At 37.9% G+C, this 23,717-nt stretch overlaps 1 protein-coding gene across 1 annotated transcript in view; it reads right to left on the reverse strand.

Moving 5' to 3' along the window:
* MAP3K4 (mitogen-activated protein kinase kinase kinase 4) overlaps nt 1-9,471 on the reverse strand; it is a gene marked incomplete at its 5' end in the record, with an annotated part of 57,997 nt that extends 48,526 nt beyond the window's left edge. Inside the window, 2 exons of the mRNA XM_010285373.1 lie at nt 2,236-3,617; nt 9,288-9,471. Of these exons, the coding sequence (XP_010283675.1) occupies nt 2,236-3,617; nt 9,288-9,471 (1,566 nt within the window). The remainder of the gene's footprint in view (nt 1-2,235; nt 3,618-9,287) is intronic.
* Nucleotides 9,472-23,717: the final 14,246 nt, after the last annotated feature.

Here is a 23,717-nt window from a genome sequence, read left to right on the forward strand (position 1 = left end):
ACTTATTAAAAAAACCCCAAGAAAACAAAGTCCAAGCCATTTATTGAGATTATACATAAAATCCATAGTCAATGCGCAGGCAGTTTGAATAAACAACACAGCCATTTTCTTTAAGAATCAAATCAGACAACCTCTACACAAAACAGACTCTCTAGTGACTAGAGCCTTGTTAAAGTATCAGAGCCTATGATGAATTAAACTTTTACTTTAAAAAATAATACAGACAGCTATCTGTATAAACATTTACATATATTTAAGATGAAATGAGCATTAAAATGGATACAGTGGAAGAATCCAGAAAGCACACTGTAGAGGAAAGATAGTGCTTAAGTAACAATAGAAAGTATATCCAGAGATTTTAAAGTGTATGCACACACATAAACACAGAGTCAAGATACAAAAATAGCAGAAGTAACAAAGATTAACAAAACACTAACAGCTCTGGCTGCATACAAACATCAAACTGAACTGCACTAAAAAAAAATCCAAGACACTACATTCAAAGTAGTCAGATGCAAAGACAACCATTTCAAAACCACCTCTTCTATTTTAGTCTGATGTCATCTTTTGCTGCAGTAGGCACCACAATTCTGACAAAGAATATTTTCTTTTTTTAACAGCATTCTTTTAATTTTGGGGCAAAAAAGAACATTACAAGTTTATAACACTCAACTTTAGTCATGAAGTAATTTCTTAAGACAATATTCCAAAGAAAAATGTAATAATTACTGGAAAAGAACATTCAAAGAAGTCAAAAGGGTAGAAAAGGAGGGAGAAAAGATTAATCTTTCATCTTACACAAGTCATCCAACGCTACATTACCAAAAAGTTTAATTCTAGATCAAAGATTCTGGCTACTAGTGTTTCATTAACATGTTTTAAGAACCCTTAGGAAATCAAGGTATTTAGCATTAGGTATTTAGCAATTTCAAAAATACATTCAAAGTAGTTTTCAATACCCCCAAATTATGTTTTATTTCCTTTGTTTTTTTTAAAAGTATCTCTACCTATATATTAAGCTGAACTTCCTATGTAAGTTCCTATGTACATGGTTTGGGGGTACTTTGGTTACTGTAACAGATACCTGCAAGTTTTGCTTAGACACATGACTCTAGAAATACACAAAGATTTTCTTAAGGCAAAACTTCCTAGAATACAAGTTGAAAGCAATTAGAGAATAAATAAAAATTCAACTAACAGCTTAATTTTTAACAGTAATATCTATGTTAGCAACAGCATGAATAAAAACTTTTTCAAAATCAAGTAACTTCATGAATTTATTCATCCTAAAAAATAACCTCCAAGGGAGATAAAGAAGTCTTATTCATTTTGCAAATGTGACAATCAACACTAAGAGATCAGCAACATGTCAAAGACCACATGTGGTATCCGTATTAGAACAGACATGTTGGCTAAGAAATTCCTTCATCCAGAATCCATGGTTAGCCCCGACACACAGTGCCACTTTACCGATGAGGGCAAGTAATCCTTACTATTAGTTCTTCCTAATATAAAAATACCTAGAAGTTAGGTAACAGTTTATATTAAGAAACAATATTCTGCCTTGAAAGAATTAGTGACCACAACTTACCATATGAAACTTCAACTACCGTCCTTCATTTACTGCTTATTTTGTTTTTATTACCTCACAATCACTCTTAATTAAGAATATAAAATGACCCAAAGAAAAAAAAAATTTAAACTAAGACCCAGCTGAAGAACCCAACATGCTAACATGACTTGCTTTCATAGATTTCAAGGTTAAGAGAGTTCATTCATTTAGATGAGGACAAACCCAAAATAATAGTGACGTCTTCATAAAGATGTCTTGCAGAGAGATACCATTCTTGAAGCCAAAAAAAGGAAAATGACCACTTTCATCGCTCATTTTTCTCATGATTCAACTTTTGTGCCTAATTTTCCATTGTAATTTTTCTGACTTACAGCTTTAGACATTAGAAAACGTAATGAGCAAAGATGTTACCATAAAATGTCATTTCAATTACAAAGAAGAACAGAGAACTAGATTGTGCTTCACACAAATTCTAATTCAGGTCAAACAACTGATTCATTTCAATGGAAGCAGAACTGGGCTCTTAATCATAACATAGACTATCTTTCAAAAACTATCAAAGGAAACAAAACTTTAATAAGATCCCAGTTCCCCTAGTTTCAGTTAGAAACATACAGCAGGGGAGGTACTCCTGTTATCCATTTACACTAGTAGCAACCTACCTCCAGCTGGTGATCACTCCTTACCAACGCCATACGGGCCCTTTGCAATGAACCATGCATTAGCTTGTGCAGTCTTAAAATTAGCTTCCTCAACCCCATTTGCTTCAGTGCTTTATCTACAAACGGCCTGTAAATAGAGGTCAAACAGTGTTGACTGCAGCTTGCCTCAGCACTGCATTCTGGAATAACCCAAGAAGTGGAGTCATCCTCAGATTCAAGCCTATCAAGCCTCCTTGAAAAATGGTCCTGAAAGTCAAAATTTGGCTTAGTAGTAAAATTGTTCTTGATGGCTTGTCTAAGTTCCTCAACATTCTCCTCAGAGATTTGTTCTTCACCATCGCTCTCCTCTGTGCATGTTCCTGAGGATTCCTTTACTTCTGTTTCCCTATCAACTTCTTCATCCTGTGGATCATTGTCCTTAGATGGTCGAGGAGAAGGAATTTCAAACACTGGCCAGCCAATGTCAGAAAGATTTTTGATGCCCAATACAGTCCCCATAATCCTTAGTTTTTGATTTAAGTCTTTTGTAATATTTAACCATAGACAGAGTGCCTGCACTCTGTCTTGGAAGTCCTTTGCAGCATACTTTTCATAGTCCTTTTGAAGAGCCTGCAGAGATGGATAAAGTGCTTCTATATACTCTAGCAGCTCCATTATCCGCTTTACTTGCTCAAATGAGACCCGCTGGCGATGGAGGTGATCATAGTAACTTGAGTAACCCAAAGCACTAGTTCCATGTGTTGCTTTGCAAACTCCTTCTCCTGAAGTACCATTGAGACTGGCTCCATTTTTTACACAGGAGAAGCTTCCATAGTTCACTTTGAAGGTGAGGATTTCATTGATGATATCAGGGATAGCTTGACGGGCTGCATAGAGATAGAGGTCTTGGTCATTAATGCTCCGGCCAGCATGCCAAGCTTGCAGCTCCAGCCAGATCAGTTCATTGGATCGGTTCAGCCAGACAGAAGAGGTGTTTTCTTGTCCTCTTTGCTCCCTGTCCTTTTTCTTTGAGACTGAGGTAAGTTTTAACAAAAGCCGCAGGGTTTCAAAGAATTTTAAGCGGTCTGCCGGGCAATCAGTCCTAGAAGTCTGGCGCGCAGTTCTGGGTATTGGCATGGGCACAGAGACTGGAAGCTTAGCATTGCTACAGCCAAGGCTGAGGTAAGGCTTATTGAGATCAACATCTGGAATTGTTTTTTTTGGCAGAGACCCACCAACTGAGTCTAACATAAATGAGCACTGCACATTTTTCTTGTGATCTCGTTCTGTTGTCCTTAGGGTGTCTCGGATCTTTTTTCCTTGCTTATAGCTGTGCTCCTCCACATTGTCAATGGTTTTCCCATTGTCTTTATGCACAGACTGAGTTGGCACACTCATTTTTTCTGCAAAAAAAGAAAAAAAAAGAATGTGACCATTGTTCAATCCAGCTCCTAATCATATTTCTTAGTCTGACCACAAAACATTGTTTCATACCAACAAAACAAAATAGAAATGGGTAGAAAGTAAAACATAATCTTTGGAAATTGCCATTAGTATATCTACATTAACAGTAGCACCAATGGAAATTTTTTTCCTCTTGCTTTACCTCTTTTGCGTAAAGGACTTCAGAGAACTCTCATTATCCTGAGATATACCTAAGAACTGATTATGATCAAAAGAAAAGAACTGTTTCCAAGTTCATTTTCCATACATTTATCAGACAGCCTCCCAAAAAAACCCTCAAAATGCAACAGAGTATCATTAAAGTTTCCAAGTCGAACAGCATTAAAGAGACTCCATTGCATGTGCAATTTCATAAAAACTGAAGTATGTATGGATTCTGAAATTTAGTTTGAATGATCCAATCCTGGCTCTTGGAGGACTTGATCTTAGTTCTAGGATCCCCTATGTAGGCAGTTAATACACTGCCTTAACATCAGGAGCCTACTTCTTCACTCTCCCAACACACAAACACTTGCCTTCTCCCTTACTATGTAACAGCCTAATTGTGCAATCTCTTCTTATCTTCTTGTTCTTTCCTCAGAAGCAGCAGACCTTATCACTCTTTGGCAGCACTAACAAAAGCGTTTCGATCTAGGCTTTGCAGATCAGGACAGGAGGAACTACTTGGTATTAAAACAGTGGTTCTCTCTCTTCCTTGAGGAACTGGTGGCAGGCTGGAGAGAAGCACCTCTATGTAGACCAGCTGCAGTCCAGAGATCAGCAGTTGGAACACAACAAGCTACAGAGTCATAGGGCCCCTGCTTATTCAAGAACAGAAAAGACTTTCAGAATGATGGCTGAATACTTTATCTTCTTTTCACTGTTCAATGTCACTTCAATGATTATCTGCTGCACATGGCTCATTCCCCACTCTAGAAGTAGCCACTTCCTTAGAGCCTTTGCAACTGTGCTCCTCACTGTAAGATCCACTAATACCAAAAATACTAATAAGCTTATTTGCAAAACAGGCCTGCTCAGTGGAAGAATAGTATTATTCCCTTTCAATATATGGAAAATCAGGATAGACAAAGATCAATCAAGCCTGCATACTTTTGGGTGCCAAAAACGGGAAGAGCTATTGCTCAACATTTCAGAGCATTGAGCACTTCGTGTTCAACGCTCCCTGACTTGAACTGAACCTTGAATTTTCAACAATTTGCAAATGACATCCCAGAATCTCTAGCTTGCTTCTAGGAAAATGAGAAACAGCAGATTTTAATTTGTGCTATTTGCCAAGCATGACACAAATTTTTGTGACAGAATGCTGTTATCATATGACGCGCTTCACTGACTTAATTATCAGATGGTACTTCATTCTTGTTTCATTTACTACGTATCTTCCAGCATCTGCAACAAAAGAAGGTACAGTCATACAGAAATCTGTTTCCTTCATCACAAAATTCCAAACAATGTCTACTCATGTAAGACAGCAGTTCTCTGGAAAAGAAGTGGTGTGGTAATGTAGCTCAAAGATTACCAAATGTGTGCACACAGAGGCACTGTATTAAGGTTGCAGAGATGCTTGAAATGGAAGTGGAGAGGTATGTGGGTCAGAGCACCCTCCTTTGCTTGTTTCCATTACAAACCCTGTATTCAGCTGTTAATGAGCAATAAACAAGTATAAGGGTGTGACCTGCCACATTGCCCCTTTCCAATTCCCGTATCTAAAAAATATAATTTAACCCTTGCCACAGTTGTGTAGGATTGGGGCAGGTCACAATGCGTACAATGGCACTTCACCCTGGAATAAAAAGAAATTATATTCTGAAGGATACAAGGAAGAAAGAAGAATCACAAAGTCATCACAGAAACTGTTTCTTGCAAATATGGACTTCACTAATGGTTCTTATGCTACTTTTATTTCAGGTATTCACACATCTTTCTCTGAATGGCTACGAAGTACGACAATGGCAGACGACATGAAAACCTAATTCAAATACAGTTTTCCTCCTGGAAGTAGAAACCTATCAGTGATTCTAAGAAACCTGCTATGGAATTTACTATCATTGATTTTACGTTTATCTACTCAAACACTACTGTCAGACAGCGGTACCTCACCCTCACTGGTTACTAACTCTTGAGGTTAACCAGCACCAGACAGAACATGACTAAAAGTCCTGCTGAGCGTATCAGCTTGAATTCCACACCACAGCTGGCACTGTCACGAGGAAGCAACAGCCCAAAAAATCCAGGACAGGCAAGCAGAGGGAAGACACATTCTGCCTTGGCAGGAAAGAAGGAAGATGAAGGAGGTTGGCACAGATGAAACACACACAGAGTCTCTCCCACTCCAGACTCTGAGGTAGATTAGAAATGGATCAACTTTTAACAGCACTTTGATGTTAAAGATTTTGATGACCTTGCAAAATAAATGAAAACCTTGACACATTTAAAGATCACTTTCAGAACTTACACTCTAACTACCAGGAGGTCCTCTAAACCCCTCCAACTTGTGTTTTTTAACATGTTATTCTCCTTCAATATTAATCTTCAGATTCTCCACCCCACCAAAACACATTGAAAGAAAGGTAAGATAAAAACATGATTCATTACTAGACACCCAAAATGACCTAATACTTGAATACACATCATTCTTAACAAAGTCCAGCCATAATAATCTACATATTGTTTCAAAATCCTCTCATTTTATCAAATAAACAGGTGCCAATGATTCAAATATACGTGCCAATTCTGCAATAAAGGAATATCAGTGTTATGACTGCATGAGTTCCTACTACTAATTTTATTGCAGTTTTGTAATATAGGCTTAAGTTAATTTGTAAAACAAGTTCAGCTGTACTAACAAATTTTGAGTTACAATTACCTTTAGTGCTACATGGGCAGGTAGGTTTCATGACTAAGCAACGATCAGCTGGGGGGGGCACATGGTAGAGTCTGAGATCTTAAACAGCTCATTAAAAAAAAGACAAAATGAACTTGACAAACTTGATGGGGTAAGAAAGTGGGCCGGAGAGAGGTTCCCCTTCAAGTATGAAGTTGCAGAAGTTTCATACCAAGAAGTAGACAGCGTCACTGCTTTTTACATAGTCCCAGCAGCTAACACTTCAATAAGTAAGCAAGAACTGCTGGACTGACATTCCACACCCTCTGAGTCAGAAAAAAACAGGCAGGAGACACACATATGTCTTAGGACCAATTCTGAAATGCATTTAGCTTCGAAAACGTGAATCCCATTGGTCTTGGGCTACAGGAGAAATGATTCAGAAAGCAGTTTAAACAGATTACTGTGTCAGTTTATTTTTTTATACTAAATGCAAGTTATAAGCAAGGTGTGGCAAAAATTAAACAAACTTTGGAGATACAAGTAAGCAAGCTCCCAATGCCCAAAATTCTTTCAATTGTCTAAATAAAGGAAAGATACATTAAATCTGTGTTATGTGTGAAGGTCTAAAAAGTAACTAATCAGCTTTAAAAAGTACATTTGAAATAACATCAAACTAACCCCTGCATGAATTCTCTTACCAAAGTAAAACCAATTCAATCTCAGTAACAGCATATACATACACATTCAAGGTTAATCAAGTAGTCCAGTTTGACTGGGTTGGGTTTGGTGTGTGGAGGTTTTTTCCCCCACAATACAGAAAAAAACTTCTGAAACTGTACATATAGGCAAAGTTAAACAAAATGAAAAATGAACTTTCCAGAAAAGAGATTTTACACAATACAACACTATCTAATTCATTAAGGAAAAAAAAAAAAAAAAAAAGAAAAAAACACAAAAACATAAAAAAACAAAAACCAAACCCCAAATATATTCTAAGATATACTCACAGGAACCAAGAACAGGATATTACTCTTTCAGAAGCAAGGACAACTCCCCTCACAAGTAGAAAGAGAGAGACCTTGCTCCAAAAACTCAAAATCTGTTACGAGGGATAAACAAAAGCTCCCTATTTCTCATAAAGGTATTGATCCTCAATATGTGCTCAGCACCAAAGGGTTGCTATGAAGTGTTATATAGCTATGCATTACAGTTCTTTAGTATCACAATTTCTCTGTTTAGAAACTGACTTTTTTTTAAAGCACAGGAAGAAATAATTAAAAAAAAAAAATCACAGAAGGCAAGGAAAGCTACTACATAACTACCATATACAGAACTAAATAATGTTAATGTTGTATTAGAAGAGTTTAACTTAACCAAAAGGCACAATTAAAAGCCAGTAAAAGAAGCTTAATAATTCCAATGCCTACATAGCTGAATGGCAAGTGTAAAGAGATTTCTCTTCAATTTAGTTTAAGGAACAGGTCCTTTGGTGAACGCTCTCTTCATAGTGACATTATTCAGCAGCTGTATGAAATGGAAGAGAACCAAAAGCTTTGGAAGATGCTTGCATGGGCCCTTCTTTTATTATGAACTTGCACTCCACAACTCTATGCAACTGAAGAATAGACCATATTCCCTTATTCACGCTAAACCATTTACCTTCTTCTCCCCTACACTTTACCTTGAAAATGTAATCCTTGCAAGTGAACGCACTCTGTGATAACATTTCTTGTTTCATGTGAAACAATTTTAAAAATTTCGTCCAAAGTATTAACTGGCAATAGTCAAGCTACCATAACAACTCTGGCAAATAACTATGTCTGACATGGATAGTTTTAAAAAAAAAAAAAACACCAAAAAAAATTAACTAAAACAACACAACACCAAACCTAGGTATATTCTGTACAAAAATACTGAACATACAATCTTAAAAAATGACTTGTTTTTGAACCTACCTCAAGCTCAGCAAAACCCCTATAACTGCACATTTTTTCTTTTTTTTCTTAGAACAGCAGCTTGAAAAGATGTAGCTACTGCATCATTTTTAAAATTGTCTTTTCAACAAGCAACTACCATATTCTGTATCTGCTCAAAATTAAAGAAAGAAAAGCTGAAAATTCATACTTTAGCCTAAAATAGTTTTATTTAGTATTAGATATTGTTACTTAGTAACATTAGGAGAAAACATAAGTGTCTTGGTTTTTTTCCCAGTTATGGCTTTATGACTAAAACGTCAACAGAAGTAAACAGTGGTAACTACAATTTAATTGCTTCAGTGTCACTACAGAGCACAGAACAATAATTGAAAATTCTGTTTTTCTATAAAACAGACTGTGAAGTGCTTCAGAACATGAAATAGGGGCAGAGAAGCAACTATACCATTACTAGAGACCATAGAATCGCAGAAAATAGAATTTGATTAGAAAATACTTCTAAGGTCATTTTTTCCAACCTCCTGCTTAAAGCAGGGTTTATTTCATAACTAGTTTAGCCTGCTCCTGATCTTATCTAGTTGCGTTTTGGAAATCTCCAAGGATGGAGATTCAACAGCCCAGCAACCTCTCTGGCAAACTGTTCAGTGCTTGACCACTCTCATGGTAAAATTTTCCTTCTAATACCCAAAAGGGTTTTGCCTTGTTGCCATTTATGACAGCTGCCTCCCGTACTTTCATTGCACCTCAGTATCTGGCTCCATTTTCTGTATATCTCACCCGTTGGGTAATGAAGGGCTACTGTTATGACTTTATGGCCATTTTAGGAAAAAAAACAAAACACCAACACCTACCTTTCAAAGTGGAGCGGCTAGCAGGTCTCCCAACATTATTTTTCTGATGCTTTGTTGACATACGCTTCATCTGGCGGGGTGTACTAGGAGGAGAAGTCCCATAGAAGGTGTCAGCACCTGCTTCATCTGATAATTCCTCAGGGTCGGATTCAGAGATCTTGCAAGTAGCATCTTCTGATTTGCACACAAGTTAAACCATGACGTTGAAGAACTTTTACTTGCAATATCTGTTTAGAAAGCTAATCCATCAATAGATGCCAACCACAGTCAACCTTCTGTATTTTACTGCAACAGCCATGTATATTTTTCCCAACTTTGAACACAGTGTAAACTTTTATGTAAATGTAACATTTGTTTCAGAGTTTAGGCTTGCCGCAAGTTTTTTTAAGAGGTCCGTGAAACAAAGGTTCAAAAATACAAACATAATGCAAGACAGACAATCTAATCGGCAGCAGAGACAACAGCAGAGGTCTTTCCTTCCATCTTCCACCCCCTAACTTGTGCATATCATGAAGGCAACTTCTAAGTTCACTGAAAAGGCTTTCCACCCTCCACAAAACTTTTATCTAGCATAGCAGACCTGAATGTATTTTATGCATTTTCCAAATTTCCTGATTTTAATATTAAGTAGGTTTAACCTCAGAACTTTTTTTTTGGTAGCACAATACCAAGGTCTCCACAGTAACTTTTTTTATTAGCCTCAATTACTTTGGTGCTTTGGAAAAAAAAGGTAATACTTAAAAAGAAGTCGGAGCTCATACAAACACAAAATGACGATAATGTATGTTCTTCAAACCCCCAATTCAGACTGTCAGCTTAACCACTGGATGCTGTATCACTGAATGAAAAAGAAAACATGTACCTTTGCAGGATTAGTACCTATGTCAGTACAGAGTCCAGCACAATAGCTTTCCAACCCCAAGTAGGACCTTCCATTGCTATCACATCTAGTAGTATCGCATACGTACTACAAAACATTTCATTGTTTAAAAAAATGCTGACTTGTCTTTGCGATTTTCCAAAACTCTAAGCTACTTTGATTTAAATTGTTCAAAGATAAAACTACAGAGTAACTTTTTTGCCCTTCAGTGAGGAACAGGCCTTTTCAAAAACAAGCAAACAGATAACCCACACACACAAAAAAACAAAAACAAACCAACCAAGCAACAACTGCATGGTATCACACAGTTAACCCTCGCAATGGCACAACTCCATTGCAGAACAAGACAAGTGAAGTCCAGACTGCTATGACTTGGGTCTTCCCTCCTCCCCAGCCAAAACCCACTATAGCCTATCCTTTGAGTCAGCTCTGGCCCACTAAGTCAATACCAGGAGCGGATCTATTTGTAAACTCACATGGCGGGGGGCGGGGGGGGAAGCCCTGTATGAACTCTGGGCAAGCTCAAAGACAACTTCCAGTGCCAGCTTCCTCTCATAAGAAGAGGTCAGATGTAAAACCACCACGACAGAGGACTTGCACACGGTCTTATATTAGGACTTGCTTTAAAAATAAAACATGACAAATACAATAAATGAGTAATCATGTCAGAAACCCTTTCCTTCCTCCTGGACACTTGCTCTGTCCCACCAAATAAGATTACTTCAGTAGAGTGGCAGTTGGGCACAATACCACTAATAGTTGGATCTCCTCTGCATGATCAAGTGACACACAGCAACGGAATTACTCTCAGATGGAACAACTGAACTTCAGTACATCTTATGCTGCTCTCTGACATATTAAGGAAATTTCAAATTCATACATGGAAATAAATTATTTTAAGACAATCTGTGAACTGCATCATTGCCCCAACAATAACATATGATTTGAATTCTTCACAATGTTAAAAAAGCCTCACAAAAGAACGACAATCCTCTGGTCAGTTCAGGCGTCAGACAAAAGTAGAAGGCAGCAGGACAGGGTTTCAACCTCTCACTATCCCTTTATACACATCTGAGCTTATCTAACTACAGTAAGCATAGAGATGGGAGAAAAAGGGAAGGAAGAGAGGACTCCAAGGCAAAAAAAGTCCCTAATTGATAGAATCCCATGGATAGGCTGGAGCTCAAAGTGACACCAAGACCTCTGCCTTCTCACAGAATATGGGACCCATTACCCCAGCACAGCCCTCTCATCACCACTCCCCACTTGTGCCATACATGGAACTCTCTTGCCTTAACGTACATTTGGGAGAAGAACACGCATCACTAACTAGCTCTGAGGAGGGAAAAAAATGCAGTGTTTGCCTCCATCCCCTCACATATCATATTTCTGAAGCAGGCGTGCAAATAACACCATCTTGACTTTAGTAAAAGACATGGAGGCAAAGAAACATTTGGCCTAAATCAGACAGTGCAAGACTAGCATCAGTACCTGATAATTGCAATTTCACTCGAATCACAAATGACGTTTTGCTTGCTACTATTTTTGAGGCAGACGAAGAATGTTATGCGTGCTTTGGTGGAGCAAGTCTGAGTGTCTGCAGGAAGAAATATGCCAGAATATTGCCAGACAGTAGAAGAGCAGTAAGGCTAACAAAACAAAAAAAAAAAATCAGATACTTGACTTTTTCTTTGTCTTTAGCTATAAACAGAAATAAATACCTCAACATGCAGAACAGTTACGTTCTCTGCAAAGCCACAAAAAACATTTAATGTGTGAAACTGTTCTCACATTACAGCATTAAGAAGGCAGCAGACGAGTTCACCAACTATCGTAGATAAACTTTAGAGGTTACCTAAGAAAAAACACCCAGGTGATGCCAAGGCACTGACACAATCCCATGGATAGGCTGGAGCTCAAAGTGACACCAAGACCTCTGCCCTCTCACAGAATACGGGACCCACTACCCCAGCACAGTTCTCTCATCGCCACCACTCCCCACTGGTGCCAAGGCACCACCTGTAGTCTCAGGAGAGCCCTACAGTGAATTTGGCCATAGTGACAACCACACAGAATCACCAATACTTTTAGTCTAGTTTCCTTGCCTTGGGACATGACGCTGTTTGTGTGTCTTCTAACTATCTGATTTAATTAACCACTATTGGCCAAATATAACAAAGAACTCTTAATGTCTTCCTACAGATCTTGTGAAAACAGGTAGATAAATAACAGAAAAGGATCTTGTAAATGCTGAACGGGGAAAGCAGAACACAAGTTTACGTCTTTTTGGACGCCAGAAAAATTTTATTCCCAGGGACTCTTGCAAACAGCCCAACTGCAGAAAAAACTTTGGGCAAAGCACACCCTTCTGATTTTGCCAAAGACAAATCAACCACAAGAGACTAAACCACATGAAACAAGAAGTCATTAGTTCCAGTGCTTATGGAATTATTTATTTTTTCAGTGATCTCACTGGCCTGACAAGGCACGGGGTGGGGTGCTGATGCTCTTGCAGGGCCTGGCAGAGTGGATCCTATGGCACTTACACTAGGTCTCAGTTCCAAGGCAGTTTTAAACTAGGACAATTTACCTCATTATAAGAGACCAGTGAAAACACTGTTTTCCCTTTGTTTTTAAGTGAGGAATGTCTTCTAAGAGTATAACGATCAAACCCCTTCACCAGGCTAACTGAACTGATCTTTAAAGACCATAAGCTGGTTCTTTCCTCAACAGTCAGCACCTTGTTTGATTCTTGCTACATCTGATGAGAGGATATGAAGTCCACAAGTATTCAAAACACCCTCCAATCTCACACCTGAATAACAACACACACCTATACAGTGGGATCCAGTACGACTTCCTCAACATTCAGGGTGGTTGTTTTTTTTCCCCCGGGCTAATTTAGTCAGCTGTTCTTTAACTTGTTAACAACCATAGAAGGTTTATCACATAACATGCAGCACAAGGAGTCACATCACAGAACAGCAATCATGCTCTACAGAACCACTCTTGTTAGCAGCTGATGAGATGACCTACCTGGAGCTGGCTAGCTGGCTGTTCTGCTTAGAGGGAGGAAGGCACAGGCTGCAACTCAAGTTTAAAAATACAGCATGCTCAGTTTAGGGTTTGTGTGCAAAGACTGTACCTCAACTTACAGCTCAAATCAATGCCAGTGAAGACAAACACTCACTTTCACCAGTGAAAGCCTTACTGTACAACAGCGCACTAGATAGATAGGGTCTGAACTAAAGCAACTACATCAGCTTAGTCATGTTGGTATCAATTTTTCTCATACAGATGACATCAGACATATGATCATCAGCAGGAACCCTCTGGTATTAAAACCAGTTATAATTTTAACAGATTACTGACATAGTGTTTGTAATGTTTGTGTGCTATTTACTTTTATGACCTCACCAAAGACTAATTAAATCTGCAACCCTATAAAATGCACTGCTGGCAAATCTAAATCAGATTATAGTATTGGTTATTACACAGCATTGTTGGTTCCTAAATACTGTTGCAACCAGAGTTGGGAAACATTAATCAAAGCTAATTTCTTCTTTGATACGAAGAACTGCAGGTTTTTTCCCCCACAACCAGTGAAAACCATCCTAATCTTCATTAGCCACACACTCAAAAAGTGAAAGCTAGAAGTGTGACAACTGAACTTACTATTTGCCAAGGACAGTTTAAACCCAGTGCTGAGGAGGAAAACCAGAAGTGCACAGCTTCTGGTTATGTACAGGCTGGTCCTAGCCTCAATTCTAATGAACAAAATGCTTCTCATCAATTTTACCCTAGGAATATAGAAGAGACTTGTAGCCAGGATGCATAAATCAGGAACACTGGGAAAGCTGCCAGAGCAGTATGGCAAAAAAAGCCCAAACCAAACCAAAACACCTTCACAGCTCTGAAATGCAACAAAAAATAACCAAGAATGCTTCCAACAAGTAACTACTGTATGATACACAAGGGTGCATTTCATCCAGAATCTGAACAGACAGAATATTAATTTCTTCAATTTGCATATGTAGATGACAACAGGATTTTTTTTTTTTTTTTTTTTTTTTTTTTTGAGCAACAGGGGTTTTTTTTTTTTTTTTTTTTTTTTACTGAGTCAAAGTATTGGCAATGCATCTACAATTCCAGCTCAGTCATTAAAACTAAGAAACATCTTCTAGATTTCCAAAGGCCTGCAACAAAACTAGGAGAGGGGGAAAATTGAGGTATGAAATTTGAAGCAGCAGGACAGGGAGCAAGAAGTCTGGTAACTGCTGCTGTTGATAAAGGCCATGAGCCTTTGGAAAAAAATACAGTAATTTTTCATTAAAAATAAACAAACACATTAAAAGACCACTGAAGATCACACAGGGACATGTTAAAATTGAGTAGGCTAAAGCCACACTGAAGAGTATGATTTCTGAGTATAATCTGTTTGCAATTTACTGAAACATTATTCAAACTTTCGAAGTTTGTAACAACCAATAATAAGAGGCCATGCTAAAAACTGTGACAGCTGTATGGGGGAAAGTTTTTTTCTTTAATCTTCCCTTTATATCAGCTACCCTTGATCCTCATAAGCAGGAGTTCAAATGTATTAGGCACTTACATAATTAACTCTGGTTCGGCCACTGCTTATCATCCCACACACAGCTTAAAAGCTTGCTGGGAATCAGAGCAGCAGAGGTCAACTGCCTGGACTACAAGCACATAGCAATAAATCTGAGTTAGGCAAGTACAACACAGTAGCCAGGATAATCACCTACCACTACAGTTAGGAAGCTGCGCGCTCCACAGGCTGCTGCCGTAAACAGCTTCCTGCAATTTCAAAGACATGACACCATTCATACATCAGTACAGCTCTTTCCCAACGCTTCCTACGGGACCCTGCCATTTCCAGACAGAGAACTGCAAGATCCATACAAGGTCCACTACCAAATTACCAAGTACTTGCTCTTGACAATCGGTGCCTTTGTTTTAAAGACAGAGCATCTATTTTTCAAATACATGCTCTTTAACAGGGATTCACTGTAATAATTAAGTACGTAGGAAGGCAAAGCTTCATTAACCTATTCTTAGTAATGTACACCCTCAGTTAGCTAAGAGAGCAGAAAACACAGGCACTACACATTGCCAATCAAATCTTTTCAAAGCTAAGGTAGCTCTCCCTAAATGTAGTTGCAACCATTCTATTTCAAAGATAATATTCTGACAAGAATATAATTGCAAATTGTCATCATCCCACAGCGGCTGGTAATGCAAAGAGCAAACAGGAGTTTTAGGTAACCATCTCTGCATCAGTTAAAACTGAAAGCCAAAATGGTATCCAGTTAGAGCTGCTAACCACCACACACAACACAACTCTAGAATCAGCAGCTCTCACTCCTGTGGGGCAGTACTGGATTTCATTTTAGCTGTGTAGCACAGGATTATGTGACAGTACTCCTGGACCAACAGGACGAGGAAGGAACTTCATTAATCAACATGTAGCACTTTGGGAAACTAGGACTGAGGATTAGACAACCTGATCAGGAAAACAAATTAAGATGAGATGAACTGAAGTTCTGCTGAAGTACAGAACTGCTATCTGGTGTAAACTCCTAGCGTCACATTCCAACACTATGAAAGTATCACACACTCCTATTTTTTAATCACTGTTAAAGTATTAAGGAAGGGCTGTAAGTGCTATTCTGAGGAAGCCTTCAGTAAAAAGCAAGGAAAAAAAATTGAGGTTTTTTCATTATTTTATTCTTTATTACAGAGGAGCAGGAATTTGCTAACAATTTGAACAAGTAAAACTGTACTTTTGGCTAAATACAGCCAGTGTAAATCTGGCATAGTGCTTACTGAGGAAAAAATTAGCCTGGTTAGCAAGATACAAAAATTCTGCAACTAGCATGGACATTTAAATGGTGTACATATCACATATTCCTATTGTGACTATACCTCCAGAAACAGTAAAATAAAATTGTTCACATTAAAACCTAATACTGACATAGAATAATGAAGATACTTGACCTTGTATTTGTATTTGAATCACATATGCCTGAACTCAGCACTTCCACGCAATCAACATTAAATCTTAGTCACCAAAAAACTTCTGATTGCTGTCAACATATTAACAGGACTTACTGTTACAAACTTGGTAATATACTTGATAAGATTTTTAACATAATTAAATCTGACTTGAAACTAATGACATGTCTGGCTTTTTAATTTGTTATCCTTAAGATAATTTGGGTAAGCTATAGGAAAGCACCAAGTTTTGGGGGTTTTTTTGAACAAGAACCACTACCATGAAGATAAATTGCAGATACAGCCCCTCCTTAAGGTTCTTCTAGTATGAAAAAATTTATAAGAACAGAAAAGTCTTCAAATTATGAAGGGCAAATGCAATCAAACTTGTAAAAAGCACCGCATCTGTATTAAGGCCTGAATCAGCTTCCTCCTGATAAAAAAAACAACTTCTATTATTTTTGGAAAATATCACTGCTTGACAAGTGAATACCCATGTTTTGGGGTAAGGAACTGGAAGGAGCATGTTGTCTGCTGCCTTCCCAAATTTTAGAGAGAACAAGAGCACACAGACCCATGCCACATCCCACCAGTAGAACAAAAAGCACTGAAAGCAACTTTGAGCTGGTGGGGAAAGCAGTAACAAGAGTTTTGACATTCCAAGTTTCCAGCTCACAAGGATCTTGTAGACATTACTTTACTCTAAATAAAGAGGCATCTGTATAGCTTAACTTGACAATAAAGCCTGTCAGAAAAACACCTAACAGCATTCTCATAGTGGGAAAGGGGAAATTCAGAATATCATCTCTTCTGGCATGAAGGCTGTATAAAAAAAAGCAGGGAGGAAGCACAAAACAAAAACATTATTCTCCAAAGGACTTGCTGCCCTTGCAACTCTTCCTTCAGTCAGTAAGTAAAAAGCAAGATCGCTACCTCCTTTAATTTCTCAGGACCTGTATTTCAAGCATGCTTCTCTAACTCAATTTGTGTATCCCTATGATCACCCTTACATCTGAACTATTCATTTCTACAGGAGGTGGCTAATGCAATCTAGTTAAACACATCCATTTCCCATCTCTTCTGAAAGTAAAGATGTAAGTATTTATGAGGGTCACATTCAACCTTTCATCGATTTCTCTAACCACAAAAGCAGGTATTATGCAAGGCACAGCAATGTCAAGGCTAAAATGAGTAGGAAAAAAAAAAAAACCTTGAAACTCATTAAAATTAGAAGAATTTTACCATTTACTGCTGAAGCTAACTGAAAAAGAGCACTTGCATCTTTCAACAAGTAAGTCTGCAGGTGCAAATTTTACATTAGAAAGCTTACAGCAGAGAAGCTTATAAGAACACAAAAAACATGAAGTAATAGTAAAAAACTTTTAAAATCAAGTATGAAATGTAATGAAGCTTATTCACAGAATTTTCTACCAGGATGAAGTAAAGAGCCTCAGAAATCACCAAGACTATAGTCACAGTAAGCTGACACGAAAAAGGGAACCTATTCCAGCACACCTCTTGTCTCTCAGGTTGCACATCCCTGCCCCCTCTGCACAGAAGCCAACAATCATGTGAGCTCAGTCACCAGTTTGATGGGGAAAAACACACATTAATTTTCTGGTGCATCAGTTACCCGTAAGATCAATCAGCTGAAGTGAAAACTCTACAGACACATGACTGCTAGATCCAGAAGGAATGCAGTGGAGGAGCTTGGCTTCCTCTCGAGGAGAGACCAGGGGGAAGAAAGCAACCTACTGTTTCAACATGTTGAGTGTCATGTGAAATCGTGCCCTCAGACACTCTCTTCTAGCTGCAACTGAAGCAGTTTATAAGATGACTATCCTTTCTGCTTTCCACTGACACTTTGCCAGAAGTCACCAGCCCCCAAGATGCACAGGTATAACTGAAAGTACCAACCCTGGCTCTTCACTGGTGCTGCCGAAACAACCCAGCTTAGCTGGAATGCCTTTGTTAGCAAGATTTTTGCAACTGCAACCACTTCAATCTTGATTAGGCAACCAAATGTACTTAATGTTATGCTAGCAAGTTTCATATGGCAGATATTCCTAGTTGAGATGGGGAAGAGAGAGTTGTTAGGAGATGAGAACAGTAATTTCTAGTCTGGGTTGACTGCAAAACTAATGCAACTTTTTACTTGCAGCAGTGATAAAAGCAAAACACTTGGGCAGAAGATGCTTAAGGTAATACCTGTAATCACTACCAAGAACTGACTGAATTACAGAATTCTAGTAGCTTATTTATAAATTAACCTATGAACAAGAGCTCATCAACATACAAAAAATTACAGAAACACCAAAACTTCATTAGTAAATAATCAGAATGTAATAGTAGCCCTGTAGTAGCCATGCTTTGCTCACTGTTTACACCTTCTTTATCTTTGAAGACTAACTTGGAACATGGCTGCACAAATGCAAACACACAATGCTGCTACAAAGCTCTGACCTACATCTTGCCACCTGCTTGCAAACCATGGGTTTACACTACAACAGCCCTGCTAACAGTTAAGCACCAAGTACAATAAATCCCAGATCAGCTACAGCCTGAGAGAAGTACAAAGCAAGCATTTCTGCTGCAAGATCAACAGTGGTTTGTAGCAAGACTTCACTGTGATAGAACAACCTCTATTTCTACAGAAATCTACAGAGAAAAAACCTCATTGTTGGGGAAAGGACTAATGTAAAGCATAGAGCTAAACAGTTAATCTTTAGCTGATTCCCAGTGACATCTTTTTCCCTCCATAACTCTCAGTTAAGCTGTGTAATTAGAACAGAAGCACCCAGCAAAGTGTGAAGACACTTGATTCCTACAGTAGACCTCAAGTACACATCTGACTGTAGCCAGTTCCCCCCATTTCAAAGTTCCTTACAGCACTACTGTACTGACTAGCAACATTTATTTTAAGAGAGAAATTAAAACAAAATCTGCCTCTCAAAATCTAGGAACTACCACAGTCTTGTAAATTACTAATACTTTTGACACTTTTCCCAAAATTCTTGTCTATTCTTCAGCAGAAGCTTCTAAATACTTGATTAATACATTTATGACAGAAAGACAGAGTCACAGAAAAACGTAAGGCTATTGGAACAGCAGAGGGGTGTGGAAGCACCTTTTGACTTACTATAAAAATATGGTAAACTTCAAAAAGACAGAAATTGTCGAACAATGAGCTGAAAATAAATTAAGCAAAATGCAAATTAGTATGCATCATATCTTTCTATTGCAAGCAGACATAAAAGCTATTGAGACCTATTTATGTGATCTAAGGAAGTAATTTTTCTTCTGCAAGTTACAGCAACTAGAAATAAGTACTAAAAAAAAAAAATAAAATAGAGCTCTTATAACAGTTTTGGCAGTTCTTCATGTTCCCATCTCAGACAAAAATAATAATCAGAACTTTCTGTTCTTTTTTACTAGTAAATTTGGAAATGGAGAAAGGTTAACTGATTTTTACATATTGGATTATTTTAAGTTTTCATGCAAATTTGGATTATGACACAACAGCATTTACAGAATCTGCATGTACATTCAGCTGTGAGCTTTTTTCTCCCATTCACAAATAGATTACTTGATTAAAACTACGCCATATGTTATTTCAATAAGAAAGAACAACAGGCTTATTTAATTCTGATATTGCTCTATAATGTGTAAAAAAGTGTGAAAATGATGATGGGTTTATTAGGTTTCCACATCCACATTTTAAGCCTACCAGGTGAGGCTGCAAGTGGATGAAAGGTTAGAACTGTAGAAACAGGAGCTAAGAGAGCTTCACCCAGCCCGGCTAGTATCCAGCTCTCTTCAATGCCCCAGAACAACTAATATCAAAATATTAATTGGTTTCGGTCACCATGCTTCATCCTTAGTGCTACTTTTTCAGCATCAACTATATCCTAACTCATCTTTGGGAAAAAGATTTTTTTTTTTTTTTAAACTGAAATTACCAAGAACAGCACTTTTTTTTTTTTTTATGAGAAGCTCTGAAATATCTCTTCATCACTAAAGTAAAGATGGTTGAGCATTACACGGCACAGTATAAATTCAAAGGATAAGTGCTGTAGTTAGGTTCTTGGCACCTGCAAAAATCAGCTGCACATCCAAAAAATAAAGTACATTTAATGAAGAACTACTTATGAAAAATCTAAACTACCAAATCTGGATGGATTTTCAGGAAAATCTAAGCCACACCAGGAAAAATTATATATTACTGGAAAAAGACATACTATGAGAGAAAGAATTAGGCTGCTAGCCTCAACTATAAATATATCATATATAACACTGATAAATTGGGAAAGACACAGACCTAGGATAAAAGATAACAAGATCTGTAATAGCCATTCTTCCCCCACTCTCCCATGCACAAACTTCAGCAGAAAGTTCCATTCTTAGCTAAGAAAAAGCTACCAACTGGTTTTGACCCCACAGTTTCAGTTCATCTTTTAGATGAAGTCAAAGTCTCTAAGAACCCTGAAAGTGAAGCATTAAAATTAGGTATGGTTTTAGTGGAAGCTGGTGCCTAAGCACTGGATGATGGACTACTAGTCCACAATCTTTGGAAAACCCAGGCAATCTCCACTATCTGGAGCATCCCAAATGCTCAATGGACATGCCCACAGAGAGCTCTACAGTGCAGTCGAAGCAACAGAAGCATATGTAACTGTGGCCTTGTTATCACTTATTGGATGGATTTTCATAGCTAAAATGGTAAAAACCTTTACAAGTAACTGCTCTCAAAGAAGCCATCAGCAAGTAAGCCAGCAGCACACATAAACTGGGCAGAATAAATCATGTGTATATACCGCATTAGAAAGCAACACATGACAGTCAATATCATTAAATGTTAGCAGGACACAGAAGGAACAGAATGAATTTCCTCTTTCTACCCTGTGACAGCAGGAGACATTCATCAGGGCAATGAAGTTACATCCCATCTTGTCTGGATCCAGAATAAACCTAATCAAGGTTCACGACAAGCTGATGTGATTTTACATACAGGTTTCTTAGACTGGACACGAATGAACATTTGACAACTCAGTAATGCTCAAACTCAGGCGTTAAGAGCAAACATTCCGGTTTGACTTTATGTTTGCAGTTGGCCAAGGATGAGCATGGGACAATTACCAGCTCTTTAAATGAAAAAGCTTCTAAGACATTTTTAAAAATTCAAAAGCTATTTAGTTAACAGATTACAGGCTGAACATACCATCAATGCAGTTAACATTTGAGAGCAGAAGAAAACTTAAGGAAAGCAACAGCCCTGCAAAGATAAATGGCATATACAACATCAAATCCAACCACACAGCTGAAGAAATATGAGCCAAGATACCCTCATCTTCCTGTGCTGACAGAGGTCAACATACTACTTGACTAGTGGGTAGTATAAAAAAAATTGTCTTCTAAATCTATTTTAGATGCAGTTTAAAAGAATGGTTTGTATATAATTTAAGAAATGTTGTCATGGAAGCCAAATCTTTATATAAGCCTCTAAAAATCCCAATTAGCTCCCTAAAATAAAAATTACTGCATATCCCTTATCCTTTCCTTTAAACTCAGTAGATCTGTTTTCCATCACAGCACAGTTTGCATTCCACAAGGGCCAATATCACTAGCTTACATAATAGTAAAACCAACCTTGACACAGACAGCACTAATTAACAGACATAAAAACAACTCAAGCAGCCACACAACGCAGACTAATCCTTGCTGCTACAAATGCCAAAGACATCTCAACTAGCACTTCGTGTGCGTTTGCGCGTAGGTGGAGCAATCAGTCATTCATCCCAATCTTGCGCATGTAAACAAGAAAATGCAATACATGAAGAATAGAGATTACATCTTACTTCATTTAAATGCATTAAAAAATAATAACAAAAAGATGGTAAAACTCTATACACTTAAATAATTTTTCCCACTGAAGCTATGATCCTAAGTTAATAAAATAATTTTAAACTCTTTCACTGCTGATACACTATCAGTCATACAGAAACAGAAAAATAGTTTGAGCACAATTCATGACATGACCTCAGGCTTCCCCCAAACAACAGATGCTGCAGACTGACAGCCCAATTCATTGTCATCATAGAGCCAAGAAATCTGATAGACAGACCACTGAAAAATACCCCGGTGCAGAGGAAGCCTCCACATCATTCACAATTCTGTCCCGCTTTATTCACAGCTTTGCTCCTTGCTTCACCCCTTGCACTGGATGTATGCCAAGAGAAACGAGGGTTACAAGCAATCACTGCACAAGTTAGAGTAGCCCTACGGCTCTTCTTGCCTTTGCAGTGCCACCAAAATTGGCATCCCAACAAAAGAAATGCTTACGGCCTCATTTTTCTGTATAGGGGATTTTGTGCCAGAAAATTCTTGGGAAAGCCTGAAATTGGGCTCAGAAAATTTAAAGCCTATAGGCCATAATCAAGAAGCACTAAACATGTACCCATTTTAATTAGAGTTCTAAATTATCTAAGTGGAAACATCTTATCTTGAAAGCTTTGTTTGCTTTGTTACTAGGACTGGTACTTAAATGTGAATTCTTCCCAAAACATTTCAGTAATATCTTTTCATTTATCCATAACCACCGCAGGCTGTCCAATGTCCAAGTGCAACCCTATCTCAAAATCAACATCTGCTCATAGGTTCCCTGAGTATTTTTCAGTTTAGAGCTGCCTCCCCTCTCTCCCCACCCCAAAGTGTATGTTACCAGAAAGAAACAAGGCATAGGAAAACCAGTTTGCTTTTGGAGAGGGATTCTCAATCAAATGCTTTGGACTAAGGACTGCATAATTTTTAAAAAAGCCATGAATATATTGTATGCTTGCCTTAGATTTACAAAATGTACTGTTGCATTTATACTCTGACAAGATACAGAATCCTCACACGAAGACAAACAGATTTCTACCACACAAGGCAGTCTTACAATAATAAATCAATAAATTTTCTTTTTTTTTAAACAAATGTAGATATATTGCTAATGACAAGGACTAAGCACTTCTCCAACAGAATTAAATTTAACTTAAAAAGAATGCATTATACCAATGCATTTCAGTGCTAGCCAAAAGAACTCTTTATCATAAAAACACATTCATACTCTACCAACAGGACTAAATCAGCCACAAAATGGATTTCAAATTCTCAAGCCTGCAGACAGTCTGATTCCAAAAAGACTGTGACCTCACAGCCCCAAGATGGACCACCTAATAACTCCAAAATTTAAATCAACTTCAATCATGTTGAAAAAGCTTTAGATATTTTACTCTTTTATTACTTTTAAGAACAAACACGTGCTACATAAAGCTAGAAAAGCAGTTCTATTCTAAAGCAGATGTGAAGTTGATACACAAAGTACACATAAAAGTGAATCACGGTGGAGTACATGCATTACCCTACACAAATTAAGGCTACCTAATTGTTTTGAGACATCTCCTTCCCACCCACCAGCTTACTTCGAAATAACTAATTCAATTTTCATTTGCTGGGTAAAGTTGCCACCACACTATCCACACCCACATCCGACT

Source organism: Phaethon lepturus, unplaced genomic scaffold, assembly GCF_000687285.1.
Source record: "Phaethon lepturus isolate BGI_N335 unplaced genomic scaffold, ASM68728v1 scaffold10644, whole genome shotgun sequence".
Taxonomy (NCBI): Eukaryota; Metazoa; Chordata; class Aves; order Phaethontiformes; family Phaethontidae; genus Phaethon; species Phaethon lepturus.